The 16,159-nt window shown below is 44.4% G+C and overlaps 1 protein-coding gene across 3 annotated transcripts in view; it reads right to left on the reverse strand.

Annotated features, from left to right (window-relative positions):
• RALGPS2 (Ral GEF with PH domain and SH3 binding motif 2) overlaps positions 1-16,159 on the reverse strand; it is a 443,748-nt gene that overhangs the window by 315,518 nt on the left and 112,071 nt on the right. For all 3 annotated transcript variants that reach the window (XM_049776392.1, XM_049776395.1, XM_049776393.1), the window contains exon 2: positions 2,237-2,364. In XM_049776392.1, the coding sequence (XP_049632349.1) occupies positions 2,237-2,364 (128 nt within the window). The remainder of the gene's footprint in view (positions 1-2,236; positions 2,365-16,159) is intronic.

Below are 16,159 nucleotides of genomic sequence, written 5' to 3' on the forward strand. Positions count from 1 at the left end.
TAAGAACAGGGTGGTGGTGAGCCCACCAGCAGCCTTGTACGTAATTAGAAACAGTTTTTTGTTTTTTGTTTTTTTTGCTTGCTTAAAACTTCACAGGTGAGGGGGGCACTTAATGATTTTGTTTTTGGACCACACCTGGCTACTCTGTACTCAAGGAATCACAAGGGCCGGCTCGGGGGACCCTTGGGATGCTAGGGATGGAACCTGAGTTGGCTGCTTGCAAGGCAAGAGCCCTGCCTTGCTGCATTATTGCTCTGACCCATGATATTTTTTTTTGAAGATGGTTAAGTCATCTAAGTTTGAGACTCACTGAGATATTTAATTTCTTATAATGCTAAATTGAATAAAATGCAGATATGGGCAAAAACAAAAACAAAACAAAAAAAAAAAACAAAAAATAAGAGCCAATGACCTGGTGATACTGTTCCTTATTAATAATGCCAGAAGAGATAGCTAGATGAAAACCAATTTCAGAACCATCCTTTATCTGAATTGGGTAACCAGAAATCTTTATTAGTATTCATTCCATTGAGTTTTATTACATGCTGACTTAGAGTCAACATGACCTTTATTAAGTTAATCCAATAAAATTCAAATCAGTAATAAATACTACTAATAGGGAGATGCTAATAAGTGGGAGATTTCTTGTTAAGAGAGAAATCAGAGGTGCATGTGGTTCTAAGGTGATCAGGGTCTGTTGTGTGAGGCATCTGCCTATGTAAGACTACATCGTTCAGCACCCCAAATCTGGGTGGGTCTCCCCTACTACATAAGCTCTCCTTCTCCTATGGTTAACCTATCCCCCCTTTCATTTTCATTCCTACCACCATTTAGGTCTTACCAAGAGTCCCTTTTTGTTTGTTCATTTTACCTCTTTTTTGGGAAGGGGTCACACCTGGTGGCGCCCAGGAGTTACTCCTGGCTCTGCACTCAGAAATAGCTTCTGGCAGGCTCGGGGGACCATATGGGGTGCCAGGAATTGAACCCGGGTCCGTCCCAGGTTGGCCACATGCGAAGCAAACACCCTACCGATGTGTGCTATCACTCTGGCCCCTCATTTTCCTCTTGATCTTTAGGAACTTTTTTTTTTTATTTAGGTGTGTCCAGACCCAGGGGTGCTAAAGGGTTACTTCTAACTTGGAGATCACTCCTGGAAGTGTTCAGAAGACTCCTGGGTGTCGAAGATAGGACCTGGGTCTGCTACTGTCAAGGCATATGTTCTCTTCCACTGTACTATCACTCCTGCCCTTCTTTGGGAATATTTTTAAATGTCTGAAGAAAAGACTCAGCCAAGTGCCGCTGAGTGAGCCCATTTGCTGGGCCTGAGTAATAAAGATTATGCTATGAAAAGAGAAATGGGAGATGATTTATAGTAATCACTGTGCCTTTACCATACTGAACAATAAGGCACAGAGGAAGGAGGGGAAAGGAAAAGGGAATAAGGGGGCAGGGTCCTGGAAGGGCACTGAGAGTTGTACTACCTCAAAGTCCCTTCTCAGGAAAGGAAGGTGACTTAGCAGCTAAGAGGCCCTTTCTTCTCCTTGATTTCCCAGCCCTTCTCTCTGTCTTCACATTCGCTCATTCCTGTCACAAAGTTGAAAAATGGGATGGCTCCAAAGTCCTCCAATGAAATGAATGAAATGAAATGCTACCAGACTCATCATTGACTAGCACACTACCAACTGCTCAGAATCAAGGGTCAGAATACCAGAGTCAGGTGGGAATAATGTAGGGTGCACTCCTAAGCACTGAAGGCATGGTGCCCCAGAATTCAATGTCTGTGTCCAAGACACTGTCTGCTCCTCCAGATCCACCCTGCTCCTCTTTCCCAGGATCCTAAGGCAAATCCTAGTAGAGGATCCTGTGCTCCCCATATGCTCACCTGACCCAGTGATGTGGACAAAGGAGCAGAGACATGAGTGCTCGGCCCTCCTGCCACCTGTGCTATCTGGGTCCCTTGATGGGTACTGAAGCTCAGGGGAAGATGGCTTTCTGCTACTATAATGCTGTGTGTGGGGCTAGGTGAACAGTGGGACTCCCTTCTGCAGACCCAGACTGCCTACACCACTTACCACCAGCCTCGATAATACAACCTGTTACTGGCAAGGATTAAGAAGGACAGAACATCCACCCGTCCTTTTGGGTCACCACAATCCCACCTACTCAGATTCCCACTGATTCCTCCCACTTGCTCATTTGCTTTCTCTCTAGACAGGGTGAGAGAAGGAATGCTCACCTCCTTCTCCTTGTTGAGCAGCACCAGCTGGCTGTCTGTGAGGATGCAGTACTTCCGCTCCCATGTGGTACTGTCCGTGTAGGGGGACTGGCCGCAAGACAGGCGATGGGTGGGTGGCCCTTTCACATCTGGATGCCAAGGGAGAGAAGCCAACAGAAAGACAGATGAGTATTGGGCCGCACTCAAACAGGAGGCATTTCAAAATTCAAATAAATGCAGTGGTGAGCTCCAACAGCAGTGCCAATAAAGTATTAGAGAGAGAGGTAAAGGCCTATCGGGGCAACAGAAAGAAGGGCGAAACCCAAACATGATGTTCAGGGCCAGCCATACTCTCTGGGTGGCAGATTCAGAACCACATTAATGCGTGGGTGACAGAAGATCAGAGGAAGAAGAGCCTGGGATCAAGGTGGAAGGCTGGGCAGGAAGAGGCAACACTGCTGTCTTAGTGCTGGAGAGCAGCTTCCAGCTGCCTCTTTGCTAGCTCCAGTGGGGAATTTGAATTGAAACGCTCAGCTATAGCATCTTACTTCCACTAGAGGCCAGCAGGTGGCCAGGAACAGATTTTCCCTGAAAAGGAGTCATCACAGTCCCCCCACCCCATGGCTCCAGGGACAGCCCAGCAAATCTCAGCTCCCAAATCAAACACCTACCTATCACTGCCACCTGGGTAACACCATTACCAAAAGCTCTCAATGACACCAGCGTGTGTGTGTGTGTGTGTGGGGGAAGGTAGGCATTGAGGGGAAAGCCACAATTTACTTAGGGGCTATTCCTGGCTCTGTGTGCATTTTATGTGTGTGTGTGTGTGTGTGTGTGTGTGTGTGTGTGTGTGTGTGTGTATGGGGGAAGGTAGGCATTGAGGGGAAAGCCACAATTTACTTAGGGGCTATTCCTGGCTCTGTGTGCATTTTATCCCTGACATGGGAGTTTTTGTTACTGTCATTTTCTGAAGACATCCAGTCTTTAATTCACAGATGAACTAGAAGTACTTGTGGTACTGACCTCAAAGTAATTCATGTGATTCCCTAGATGTTTTTAATACATATTTGTTTTTTTAAACTTTGTTTTTGGTACTGCACTATGCGGTACTCAATGGTTACTCCTGGCTCCTCACTCAAGAATTATTCCTGGTGGTATCTGAGGGACCATATAGGATGTGAGGGATTGAACCTGACTTGGTTGTGTTCAAGGCAAGTGCCCTATCTGCTATACCAGGGGTGCCGAACAAGTTCGACACAAAGAGCCAAAATTTTACACTGTGAGAGTCAGAGAGCCACACCACGCAGTAACCTGCCAAAACAGACAAACACTCACACAAAAGCATATCATTTTAACAATAATATATTAAACACATATTGCATTTTGCCATTTTGAGTGAGGGTAAAAATCCTGCAGTGATGGTGAGGGTGTACTGCGTCCTCCACACTAAGAACTAACGGCAAGATGTGACACAACATGCTGGCCCGTGCAGTTGTTTCCAAGAGATGAGAGACGGGAAGACACAGCCTGGGATCTCTACTCAGAGGTCCCTCCTCAGAAGCAGCATAACAAAATCCAAACTTGGCAAAGAGGCACAGTATACAAAATAATGATAAGAGGCAAGGAGCTGCATGCGGCTCGAGAGCCACGAGTTTGCCACCCCTGTGCTATACTATCGTTCCAGCCCATTTTATCAGGGACCTTCCTCTCCCCGCAGCCACAAATGCACAAGAACATCTATAGGATTTCTTATGACCTAACTTCCTTATAAGTCTAAATGCAGGCCTCAGCACAGAAGCTTTTTAACTTTCAAAGTAGTTCAAAGTGTTCAAACTAGTAATGTGAGATAGCTGAAAACACGTTCCTGGTTTTTAGAAGTTCAACTAATTTTGGGGGTACAGGGGGAATGAAGACTTTTGAGCTACTCCTGGCTCTGTATCCAGGAATTACTCAACAGCTCAGCTGCTCAGGAGACTACATGGGATGCTGGGGATTGAACTAAGGTCAGCCACTTGCAGGACAAGCACCTTACCCACTGTATTATCACTCTAGCTTCTTGACTGATTGCCTTTTTCCCTCTGCACTCTGCCCAACTCATGGGTGAGGCGGCCCTATTCTCTAGCTGCCCCATTTACACCAACACTCTTGCTGTTGTTCCTGGACCTCTTGCAGGATATGCGTATCCTTTGGGCACATCTGGGAGAAATCAAACAGGAGAGAGTCTTGCCTATGTACTTCAAAGCCACGTCAAAGTTGATCTTCACAAGACCAGACAATGGCTTAAAATGACGACAGGGTGGACCTACTTTAAGAGGCAAACACCAAGCCCAGTGCAAGGAAGAGACGCACCTACTGTACGTGGAAATGTGGTACTTCTGGGACTAGACAAGTAGTCATCCGAATGACTCATTACACACAAGCTTGTTGTGCCCACTATGTCATCTTGCCTACGCACCCAAGTGCCCACTATAATTTCATCTGGACAGGCATCTGAGGACGCACTCAGCACTAGGAGATGATGAGAACTATAAAAATGAGAAAGTATTCCACGTTTACAGCCTTACCCAGAATTTTGACAAAAGGGACTTGGAACCAGCAAGGGCTGTTTAAAAACCCTCTGCCCTGTGTGATCCTGAGTACTTCTCAGGCAGCCTTGCCATCTGGGCTTCTGGCTCTCTCTGAAATGACTAGGTTCCTACTGTCTCTGGGCGGCTGTGAAACAAGAAGATATCGTCCACATGGGCACTTCCACAACCTTTCTCAATTGAGGCCCTCTTTGCTGGAGAAACGCAATCCAATCAAGTTCTTTTTTTTCTTTCCTTCTTTCCTTCCTTCCTTCCTTCCTCTCTCCCTCCCCCTCTCTTTCTCACTCGCTCTCTCCCTGTATGAGCCTGTAAGACAGGCTCAATGTCCTCGCATGAGACCGTGAATGATTCCAAAGAAGAAGTAATAGTGCCATGGGAAGAAATAATAACTTCAGATTTTTGTTTTTGGGCTACATTAGGCACTGCTCAGGTAACCATGTGGGATCCTGGGTATTGAACCAGGATTGGCCATGTGCAAGACAAGCCTCCCTATCTGCTATGCTATTGCTCTAGCTCAGACTTCCAGATTTTAAATGCTTTTCTCTATCCAAACCAAAGTTCCCAAACTTAATGGACCTACTGCCCTCTTGTTAAAAAAAAAAAAAAATCCCTCAGCATGCTCTGTAAACTTATCCTTCTTTAAGCAAAGTGCCCCTTCAATTGCCCACCCCCAAATTATTTCAGCAGACCTCCTACTCTGGGATAGGGTGGGGTTATTCCCCCACCCCTGAGAAACACCAATCAAATTTTCACATGGATTAGCCATTTTACACATTTTTCAATGATTATAATGGCCACTTAAGGAGGGATGGGCCACACCCAACTTGCTCAGGGGTTCCTCCTGGCTCTGCATTCAGAATCACTTCTGTTAAGTTCTGGGGACCATATGGGGTCAAACCCAGGTCAAAAACATGAAAGGCAAGTACCTTCCCCACTGCACTATCTCTTGACCCTATATAATGTCTACACATCCAGTGGTGCTCAGGGGTGACTCCAGACTCATTGCTCATAGGATCACTCCTGGTGATACAGAGATGGAATCTGGGCTTCCTGTACACAGAGCCTGCACACCCCACCTCCCTCCCTTCCTCCCCAACTGCCCATGTATCAGTCATATTATCTACATCCCCAGGAAGACAGCAAGAAAGATGCTGCAATCATGGTCTGGGGGATTCTTTTTAGCCTTTTCTGGATGAACGTTTAAGAAGCATTTTATGTAACAAGACTGAAAATAACCTACAGATGCAATTTATTCCTACTATCATGTTCTCACTTCCCTGGCCAAAGGAACATCTAATCACCCATTTGGAGCTTCTGCAGCTTGCCCACATGAACAGAATGAGCTCAGATAAATGGTCGACCGACCTGTGTCACCTTCCCCTGGTAACCCCGCTCCCTCCTGGGGGCACCTCCCCCAACCTCTCATGTGCTCTAGTGACATACTTCTAATTTCTGCTTCCAATTATATTTTTCACCTAAGAGTCCTCAGAGAAAAATGATAACTAAGTTAGTGTTGCCAATAAGATTCACTCTAGCAAAACTGGAAGATCAAATTTTAGATATTCATTGTCCCATCCCTCTAGGGAATCGGAGGACATCGAGTATCAGTCTTCTTAATGAGATCAGGGTAATTTTAGTAAGGTTGATAAGAATTCGAGATTACTCAAAGCACCTCTCTAAAAATTGGGTATTCCGTATTAGTCTCAAAAATTGTTTCTCATCAGATCCCTTCAGAATATCAAACTGAGAATGTCAAAGAGTTTTTATTTATGTGAATAACATTATCAAGATGAAAACTGAGAAATGTCAAAACTTTGTATTCATCTTTCAGAAATACTTTTCTTTGTGTGAATGTCATCCTTGGAGCTGCAGCATAAGTTGTTAACCAGCACAACTCTATTATCCTTTATCAACCAAGCTCATGTCCTGTTCTAGATTCACTGCTGCCATTTCACCAGTGTACACTGCATCCTTACCAGGAGTAGAGTTCGTCTCAAGAAATCACATTTTTGTTCAGTCCTGAAGAATTAAGCCTCAGTAGTTCATATGTCATCACCATTCAGCCTCTCCTCCAGGCCTCATTTCCATTTCTATTTCTTTTACGATTTCTATCTCACCTGTACTTCCTTCCTCTACCCAAGTCCTGAACCCTTCTTAAGTCATCTTAGCATGTTGGCATCAACTGTCCCCAAACTCTAGTCACTGCTGACATTCTGGCTCCTTCCCACCAATCACACGAACTGTCCGTAACTTTTCTAGAGATTAATCAGTTCTGGGTTTTTCATCTGACCTACCCCAATTCTGTCAGAGGAGCTATGGCAGTTAGAACCATATGAGCATTTCTTAAATAACAGGACTCTCTGGTCATTGGGTTGCCAAAAGGACACTGTATTAGCATGTTGGCAGTATGACATGTGCCTTCCATCTCCATCAGAGCTCTTGAGTAACCAGATACTGTTGTCCATAGAGTCTTTCTTTTGTTATGGTGGTAAACAAAATAGATTTTATTGAAACTTACTAAAAAGAATACCAGATGAGAGAAAGTAAATGTTCAAGAGAGGACATGGGCTTCACCAGAGTAGATAAAGCAAAGAGACAAGCAAGTGAAATACATGTTAAAGGGAGAACACAGACTTGAACATCAAGTGAGTCTTACTTAGAAAGGAGACTTTTCCCCCCTGAGCTGTGTAGATCCCAACAGTGGTAAACAATATTGCAAATTGAAGTACTCCTCTCCAGGCTTTGTTTTACATCTTTTAGACCACAAAGTAGACTTGGTCTCTCTCTTCAGGGCCCTGGGATTTTCATCTGGTACTTGAGCACCAGCTGGAGACTCTAGCCACCTTCACTGCTGACTGAAGACTCAGCCTTTCCTCAGAGGCCTGATGCTGACCTCTCGAGCTACAAAAGTTCCAAGTGTCCCCTCCTTCTCTACTTCCCTCCACATTGCAAAATCTATGGCCTTGTGCTGTCAATTAATCAACCTTGCCTGGATCTGGCTTCCTTGCTGCAGCATGTCCATTAACACCTGCTGCTTCCCCAGGCACTTTCATGTTACTGTTACATCCCAAGCACTCCAACCTCAGTTGGTGTCAGATGTTCTGCAGCTTCCTGAGCTTTCACAGATTTAAAGAGAATTAGAAACCTTGCTCTGGATCAGGCTTTGACTGAAGGGGATGTTGGGACTGGTCTGATGTTCTATCACAATGGTCCTCAAACTACGGCCCACGGGCCATATATTATCTTTATTCCCAGTTTGTTTCTATACTTCAATAAGATATATGCAGTATGCATAAGAATTTGTTGATAATTTTTGTTCTTACTATAGTCTGGCCCTCCAATGGTCTGAAGGACAGTCAACTGGCCCCCTGTTTAAAAAGTTGGAGGACCCCTGATAGAGAGTCCCCATTATCAGTAACAAGACTGATTTGCTTTCTTATCACTCCTGGACTCACTAGCAGCACGCTTTTAATTTCCTTCAAGAGAACTTTTTTTTTTTTTGTATTCACAACATGGCTAATGGTTTGGCACATGAAGCCCAGCTTTTGGCCTCTCACTGCTTTGATGTGCCTTCCTCAACATGCTAGGCTATTTCCCGCTTTTGATTGAAAGCAAGAGATAAGCTTCCTTTTCACTCAAACCCCTGAGATGTGAATGAGCACACGCTGCTGGGGAAACAAGCTACAGGACGCCCACAAACCTTCATGAGTACCTCATACAAGCCTCTGGGATATGCAAAAAAGGGGTGTGCAGAGAGAAGGAACAGTGTGTAGAGCATTTGCCTAGCATGCAGCTGACCTGGGTTCAATCCCAGCATCCAATATGGTACCCACCCCTGCCAAGAATAGCTGAGAGAAAAGCCAGCATTAGCTGGTTAAGACTAGGGGTGGGGGGAGAAAAAAGAAGCCACCCAAAAATAAAGGGGTTCCTGTCATTTCCTCTGCTGTCAAGAGGGCACAGATGCCCCTTACTGCTACTCCAGTCTCAGCAGCATGACTCCTTAAGCTGCCCTGGAGCAGATCAGAATGAGCAGTACCAGGATTTAAAGACAGGCAGAGCAGGGTGAAAATGTGCTATGGCCATGCTGGGACATGGTGCTTTTTTACTAGGGCGCAGTGTGCACCTCACTCATGCCCTAGGCAGTAAAACACAGGCAGAGAAGATCACAGTAAAATTTTCTTCAATTTAACAGACAAACTTTTATTGTGTTGTTGTTGTTTTCAGGGTAGGGTCAGTAAGGGAAATCCCAGAGGGGCCCTCACAATGATCCTAAGGCTGGCAGCTCCAAGTGAGGGCCTAAACTGTTCACTGCTGAAGATTACTTGGGTACCACACCCCAGTGCTGCTCAGTGGCCTTCACAATGCCTGGTCACAGTGAATCAAGGCCAGCCCTTGCTGGACATTCACCAGACCTCTACACTAGATCTCTATCCCCTTTAGGAGGAGGAAGTCCCATGATGCCCATTCAGGCCAAGCACTGTTTTTATACAGCTAAAAGGAGTGAGATACTGAATGAAATGTTCTGAGTGATGCCAGGACTATGATGGCAGATAGTGGCCAACCTTAGCCTGTTCTTCAGTTTGAACAGCTATTCACATCTGCAGCTCATCCCAAGCAGAAAAATAACAACTAATTCAAAACCATTCTTTACTGACCAATAGAAAATTTCTACAGCAGTGATGTATGGATGCTAAAAAGCACAAGAATGTATCAATTTGGCTCTTAAAACCTAACTCATATGTCCTATAATGATCCCAGGGGTCCTCAAACTTTTTAAACAGGGGGCCAGTTCACTGTCCCTCAGACCATTGGAGGGTCTGACTATAGTAAAAACAAAACTTATGAACGAATTCGTATGCACACTGCATATATCTTATTTTGCAATGAAGAAACAAAACAGATACAAATACAATATGTGGCCTGTGGGCCATAGTTTGAGGACCACTGATCGATTCAAAACTGAAGATCCTTTTCCTTCTTGTGATGCTTTTACTGGGAGAAAATTAAGTGGAACAGACTTCATTTCAGACATTGACCAATCTCATGCTTTTGCTTAGATTCAATACTCTCATATTTCTAAAATTACTACATGTCCCTTTTTGGAGTCAACCTCTTTGCTCTCATTTCAGGGCATATGCCAGGGGGAAAGAACAAAGATTTTTTTGAGGTATATGAGTCCTAGTGGTAATGAGAAAAGAGAAAATAGTTTCCCTCTCCTGGGAGACCAGTTTCTGAGGTTTTAGCAATTGGCCCTACAGCCAACACTCAGATAGGCTCTCTTCAAGAGAGAAGAAGAAAGGCTGCAGGGAAATAAACAGTGTTCTCGGTTGTCTGGCACATTAAAAATCATTAACCGCTCTTCCTCTATCCATAGTATCCACTGGGATGAGATTTAGAGCTAAATTTGCATCTTTTCTGAATCTTTGTGTCCTGTTTGAGTCACAAATCATTGAGCTGGCAATGAAAAGTATCAAGGAAGGGGCCGGCGAGGTGGCGCTAGAGGTAAGGTACCTGCCTTGCAAGCGCTAGCCAAGGAAAGATCGCGACCGCGGTTCGATCCCCCGGCGTCCCATATGGTTCCCCCCCAAGCCAGGGGCAATTTCTGAGCGCTTAGCCAGGAGTAACCCCTGAGCATCAAACGGGTGTGGCCCGAAAACCAAAAAAAAAAAAAAAAAAAAAAAAAAAAAAAAAAAAAAAAAAGAAAAGTATCAAGGAAATAATATAGGTGTCTTCATAGAATCCTATCAGTGAGACAACCCCATTCAGTCAGCTCAGATCTGATATAACCTGAATTTCATTAGAACCAAAAATCCTTTCTTTCTCTCCAAAATCACTGACCCCAAATGAGCAGGAAGAACATTGAAACTGAGGCTTTATAGCAAAAAAAGGAAGTATTTATTTTCTCTTCAATACAACCAACCTATATAAAAAAAAACCAAACTAGTTCTGGCAATGGGGTGCAGGGCAAATTTTCTCAGAATAAGCAGTACTCTTGTTTTAAGTAGCAAAAGAATTCTTTAGTGCCAGCCCATCTAAACCTTCCAATTAATTTCCCAAATAGTAAGTATCCTTATATTAAAACATCAATTAACAGTGGCTGGTGAGATAATACCATGGGTAAGCTGCCTGCCTTGCACTCAGCCAATCTGGCTTCGATTTCTAGTACCTACTGTGATCCTCAGAGACAACCATGATGATCCCTGAGCACAGAATCAGGAATAAGCACTGAACACTGCCAGTTGTGGCCCAAAAACGAGAAAAAAAAAAAAACCAAGAAAATCACCAAAATTTTAAACAATCCACCCAAATTTTCTGAGTAAACATACAAAATAACTTGCTATAAGTGGGTTCCTGTGTGTCGTCTACATTTTCCTTATACAATAATCTGAGTAAATAATATTCAGTTAACAGTACATAATGAATGCAAGTAACACACTTAACCAAGTACAATGAACTAACAAAGCTTTCAAAACCAATGCCTTTATCATTTTATTTTTTTCTCACCAGATGGTAAGAATAATGTGGACAGTTCATAGAAACACGTATAATGACAAAATTGTCTTTTGCTCCTCATTAACCTTTATCATTTCCATCTTTGTTCCAAAAATAAGAACATTTCTGTTTCATCCAGGCTCTTTTAACAAACTTTTCTTTCTCAGAAAGACATTTACATTTGCTTAAAACACAATCCCGTCAGGAAAACAATTTACACAGGACAATACAGCTGACTATTCCCTCACCCAGACTCAGATACTACTCCATGTTTTGGGGTCAGAATCTATAAATAAATTTATTTGCTAATAATTCAATCTGGATAGTTAATTTTCAGTTAAACAGTTCTGAGTCACAATAGCCAATAGCTGAATGGCGAAAGCTCATTAGTGAGTCACAATACAAAAAGGAAAGAGAAAAGAATGAATAAAAGAAGAGCCAAAGGGCTGGAGAGATAGCACAGCTGTAGGGCATTTGCCTTAGTCAAGGGTCTCAAACTCTCGGCAAACGGCCCTCCTTACAACATTTTGTGGCCCTGCCCTAGAGGAATCTTTTTTTGTTTTGTTTTGTTTTGTTGTTTGGGTCACACCCCCCAATGTTCAAGGCTTACTACTGACTTTGCACTCAAGGATCATCCCGACTTTGCCTCCTGCAGCCCCCAGGTAAATTGAGTTTGAGATCCCTGACTAGGCTTAGATGCTGAAGGATGGTGGTTTGAATCCCAGCAGCCTATATGGTCCCCTGAGCCTGCCAGGAGCGATTTATCTGAGCGCTACTGGACATACCCCCACCCCCCAAAAAAAAAGATCCAAACCAAACAAAGGCCAAGCAAACTTGGCAGAAAAGAATTGTCTAGAAGGAACACGAGCACAGTGCTGGAGGGGTCTTGGTACTCTAGTGGTGGTGAATATGCCATAACTTTGTACACCAAAAGCAGGAATAGTGACACTATTGTAACTTTGTGATCAACTCTGAGAGGCCATTAAGGTAGGTATGAAGAGCCTCAGGAAGAGACAAGCTGAGGCAAATGTGAGAGAGAAATAACCCCTATACTTTCCTCTGTGGGGATCCCCCAGTTCTTGGGGGTTCCCAGGCTTCTCTGCTGGTTTTAGTGGGGGCTCTCTCTGCTGTTCCTACTGACCCCATTTGATCTCTGGCACATCATATGGTCCCCTGCACCACTAGGAGTGATCCCTAAGCACTAATCCAGATATGGCCTAAAATACCCCTCCCCCACAAAAAATAACAAAAAAGGTGTAATTTTTCTCCATCTTCAGAACACAGAAAGAATACGTTCTTATCTTAGTCTGATCCAAGTTTTAGAAAATGAAATCCTAAGCTAAGAATAAAGAAAACAAGTACAATCCCACTTGTACCTGTGTACCCTTGGATGCAGGCAGAAGCCAGCAGTGTGGGTCTCTCATGGAAGGAGAAGGATCTCAGATCTAAACTGGGTGCAAGAGACTAAAAGTCCCAAGGTTGTCTGTTTCAACCACAGGAGGCCTCCTCTTCAATTCCAGAACTGCCACTTATGACTGAAAGAGACAGATGGGAGCACAATGGGACAGCATTGAAGAATGCTCACAGCGCTCAACTCCAACCCAGTGCCTCCTCCATCTGATTCTCAGAACTGGCAGGCAGGTGAGTAGAGCATTCTCACAAAGGAAAAGATTCAAAGACTCATAAAAGGAATTCCCCCTACAAGCCACTTGGAGCCCCTTTGATAAAGGCAGCAGACCAACCCCAAACAACCTTGCAGCTCTGCCAAACAACCTTGTCTGCTCCAGAGCAAATCAGTATTTCCAAAGAGGAAAATACTAGCATAAAATTGACTTAAAATTTTGCTAAGGACTCACAAACAATAAGGGGTGGGGGGAGGAAACTCCATCATTAAGGTTGCTCAATGAGACAGACATCCAAGCATCCATAAAGCCAAAACAGGACACTTAATAAAAAATGATCTTTACAGAGCTAAGAGACTTTTGTATATGAAAATATGACAGCAGACATCAAAACAATGCTCAATATAGTAAGATCAGGCAATAAAATTTGAAAAGTATTAAATACCACAAAAAGGAGGACAAAAGGGATGAAAAGAGAAAATAAAAGGAAAAAAAGGAAGAAAAATTAACACATGAGATAAAGAGCTTCAATACAAAAAAAAAAAAAAAAAAACAATAAAACTGAAGAGGACCAGAACTAAGGTGATCATTAGTGAAGCTGTTCAGTACTGAATAGGGCTTCTAAATTGAAATCCAGGGAGAGCCCCCAGATGAACCCTCCCCCAAATATATCACCAGAGAGAGGGGGGGGGGCTTCTAAATTGAGATCCAGGGAGAGCCCCCAGATGAACCCTCCCCCAAATATATCACGAGAGAGAGAGAGAGAGAGGGGAGAGAGAGAGAGAGAGAGAGAGAGAGAGAGAGAGAGAGGAGAGAGAGAGAGAAGAGAAGAGAGAGAGAGAAGAGAAGAGAGAGAGAGAGAGGAGAGAGAGAGAGAGAGAGAGAGAGAGAGAGAGAGAGAGAGAGAGAGAGAGAGAGAGAGAGAGAGAGAGAGAGAGAGAGAGAGACCTGCATGGAAAATCTGGATCCAGCTTTCCCAAAAGTGAAACGAATGCAGGAGGCAATGGGGTAGTGGCTTTACAAGAACATGCTCCACAGAAAGTCGTTTTCAACCTATACTAATTGGGAAGCAAAGAAACAATCGAGTCTGGGGACATTATGTCCACAGATATTCAAGGCTGCCAAAGTGCTGTTCCTCAGATCTGCCTGGGTGACCACCACACACTGACACCTCAACAAGAGAAGGTCCCTCCCTATGGGCTTGGGGTATGCCAGCTCCCTGGGCTACCTTGAGAGAAGGAAATGACTCCCCCAAACTGGGGATTGCTGGGTGGAGCCCCACTTATCACTTATCCAGCATCACCCCCAAGAAAGGAACAACAGGAAGGGTTGGGGCTTTTGCACTTAACAATCTGGGGAAAATACAAACATTCGATCCCTATCAAGAAGTAAACCAAGGGGCCGGGCGGTGGCGCTGGAGGTAAGGTGCCTGCCTTGCCTGCGCTAGCCTAGGACGGACCACGGTTCGATCCCCCCGGCGTCCCATATGGTCCCCCAAGAAGCCAGGAGCAATTTCTGAGCGCATAGCCAGGAGTAACCCCTGAGCATCAAAGGGTGTGGCCCAAAAACCAAAAAAAAAAAAAAAAAGAAGTAAACCAAGACAATCAAAATAAAGCACAGGGCTTTATTTTATAGGACAGCAGGGAGAGTACTTGCCTTACACCCATGTGACCTGGGTTTGATCCCCAGAACCCTTATAGTTCTCCAAGCACTGGTGTCCCTGGTATTTTCATATAACAGCAGGAGCAATTCCTGAGCAAAGAGCCAGGAGTAACCCCTGCACACCACTACCACTAGGTGTGATCTCCATCCCAAAACAAAGTATAAGCATTCCAATAAAGAAAAGCAGTAAAGATCAACTCAAAATAAGACAGGGGAGGCTGGCAGCTGTGCCACAAACACAAGTGGGCCAGGCTGTCGCCATGTGTCTAGAGAGCCTGGCATGCCTAGGTTGCCCAACTTTGCTTTCTCCTGCTGAGCTAATCTCAAGAGACAACAACAATAGTTCCTCAAGCTCATCACATACACAATCTGCCATTCTAGTTCCAAGAGTGATGGGGTCACACTGTCACCAAAGCCAGCACACGAAGAGAGTGTGTAGCTAGGACCAGACTGTGTCAACTGCAAATGCTCCAAAGGGGGCTGCTCAGAGTTAAGGTGAAGGAACCATGCCATAGAGGAAGTTCATGCTAGGCACCAAGCACCAGTCAGTTGGGATGCTGTCACACAGCTGTGTGATGACCATGTGGGCTGTTGACATTCATCCTGTTTCATCTAAAACGAAATTGAGGAGCTGATACAAGAGTAATGTGGGGTGGACATTTGCCTTTCAACCCAGGTCTGATCCTTGGCATCCCATTTGGTTCCCTGAGCACTGCCATAAGAGATCCCTGAATGCAGTCAGAAGTAACCCTTGAGAATTGCTGGGCATGGCCCAAAATAAACAAAAATAAATAAAACTATCTTTAAAAAGTCTTAAGATCTACCATTTATGGGACAAGTGACCTAATACTTAATCCAACTGGTGCTCAATTTCCTCACATTTGGAAAAGGGCCCACGATCTCTGGAACTTTTGTGAGGTTTAGATGAGAGCAAGCACCCCAAGTACACTGAGAGCTAGTCTTCCTGTACCAGGCACATAATAAAAGTCTGTTCAAAGAAAGCTAAACAGCCTGGGATTCGGACTGTAGAACTTAGGTGACCCATTGAGTTCAGGGATACAGAAAGGCGGGGTGGTGTCCGTAGCTGAAGAGGGTTCAGCAGATTATGAAGGTGGCAATGGGGGCTTTGTCAGTGGGTATGATATGGCCACCTACTTATGTAGAAGTGTGAACCTGTACTATTAACAATCATTTAAACAACAAATCTTAAATTCCTTTTTGATGGTATTAGCTATTGGGTGTTGGAGAGGAAAGTCACTACATTATCAGCCCATGTTAAGCAAATCTCACATGCACAAAACACAACTTAATGAGCAGGATCTGAGCACCAGATTCACACCTGTCGTTTACTACTTTTTTTTTGGGGGGGGGGCCACACCCGGCGTTGCTCAGGGGTTACTCCTGGCTGTCTGCTCAGAAATAGCTCCTGGCAGGCATGGGGGACCATATGGGACAACGAGATTCGAACCAACCACCTTCGGTCCTGGATCAGCTGCTTGCAAGGCAAATGCTGCTGTGCTATCTCTCTGGGCCCTGTCCAGAGACTTATACAACTTATACAAGACTTACTACTTATACAACAC

The sequence above is a fragment of the Suncus etruscus genome, chromosome 7, assembly GCF_024139225.1.
Source record: "Suncus etruscus isolate mSunEtr1 chromosome 7, mSunEtr1.pri.cur, whole genome shotgun sequence".
NCBI lineage: Eukaryota > Metazoa > Chordata > Mammalia > Eulipotyphla > Soricidae > Suncus > Suncus etruscus.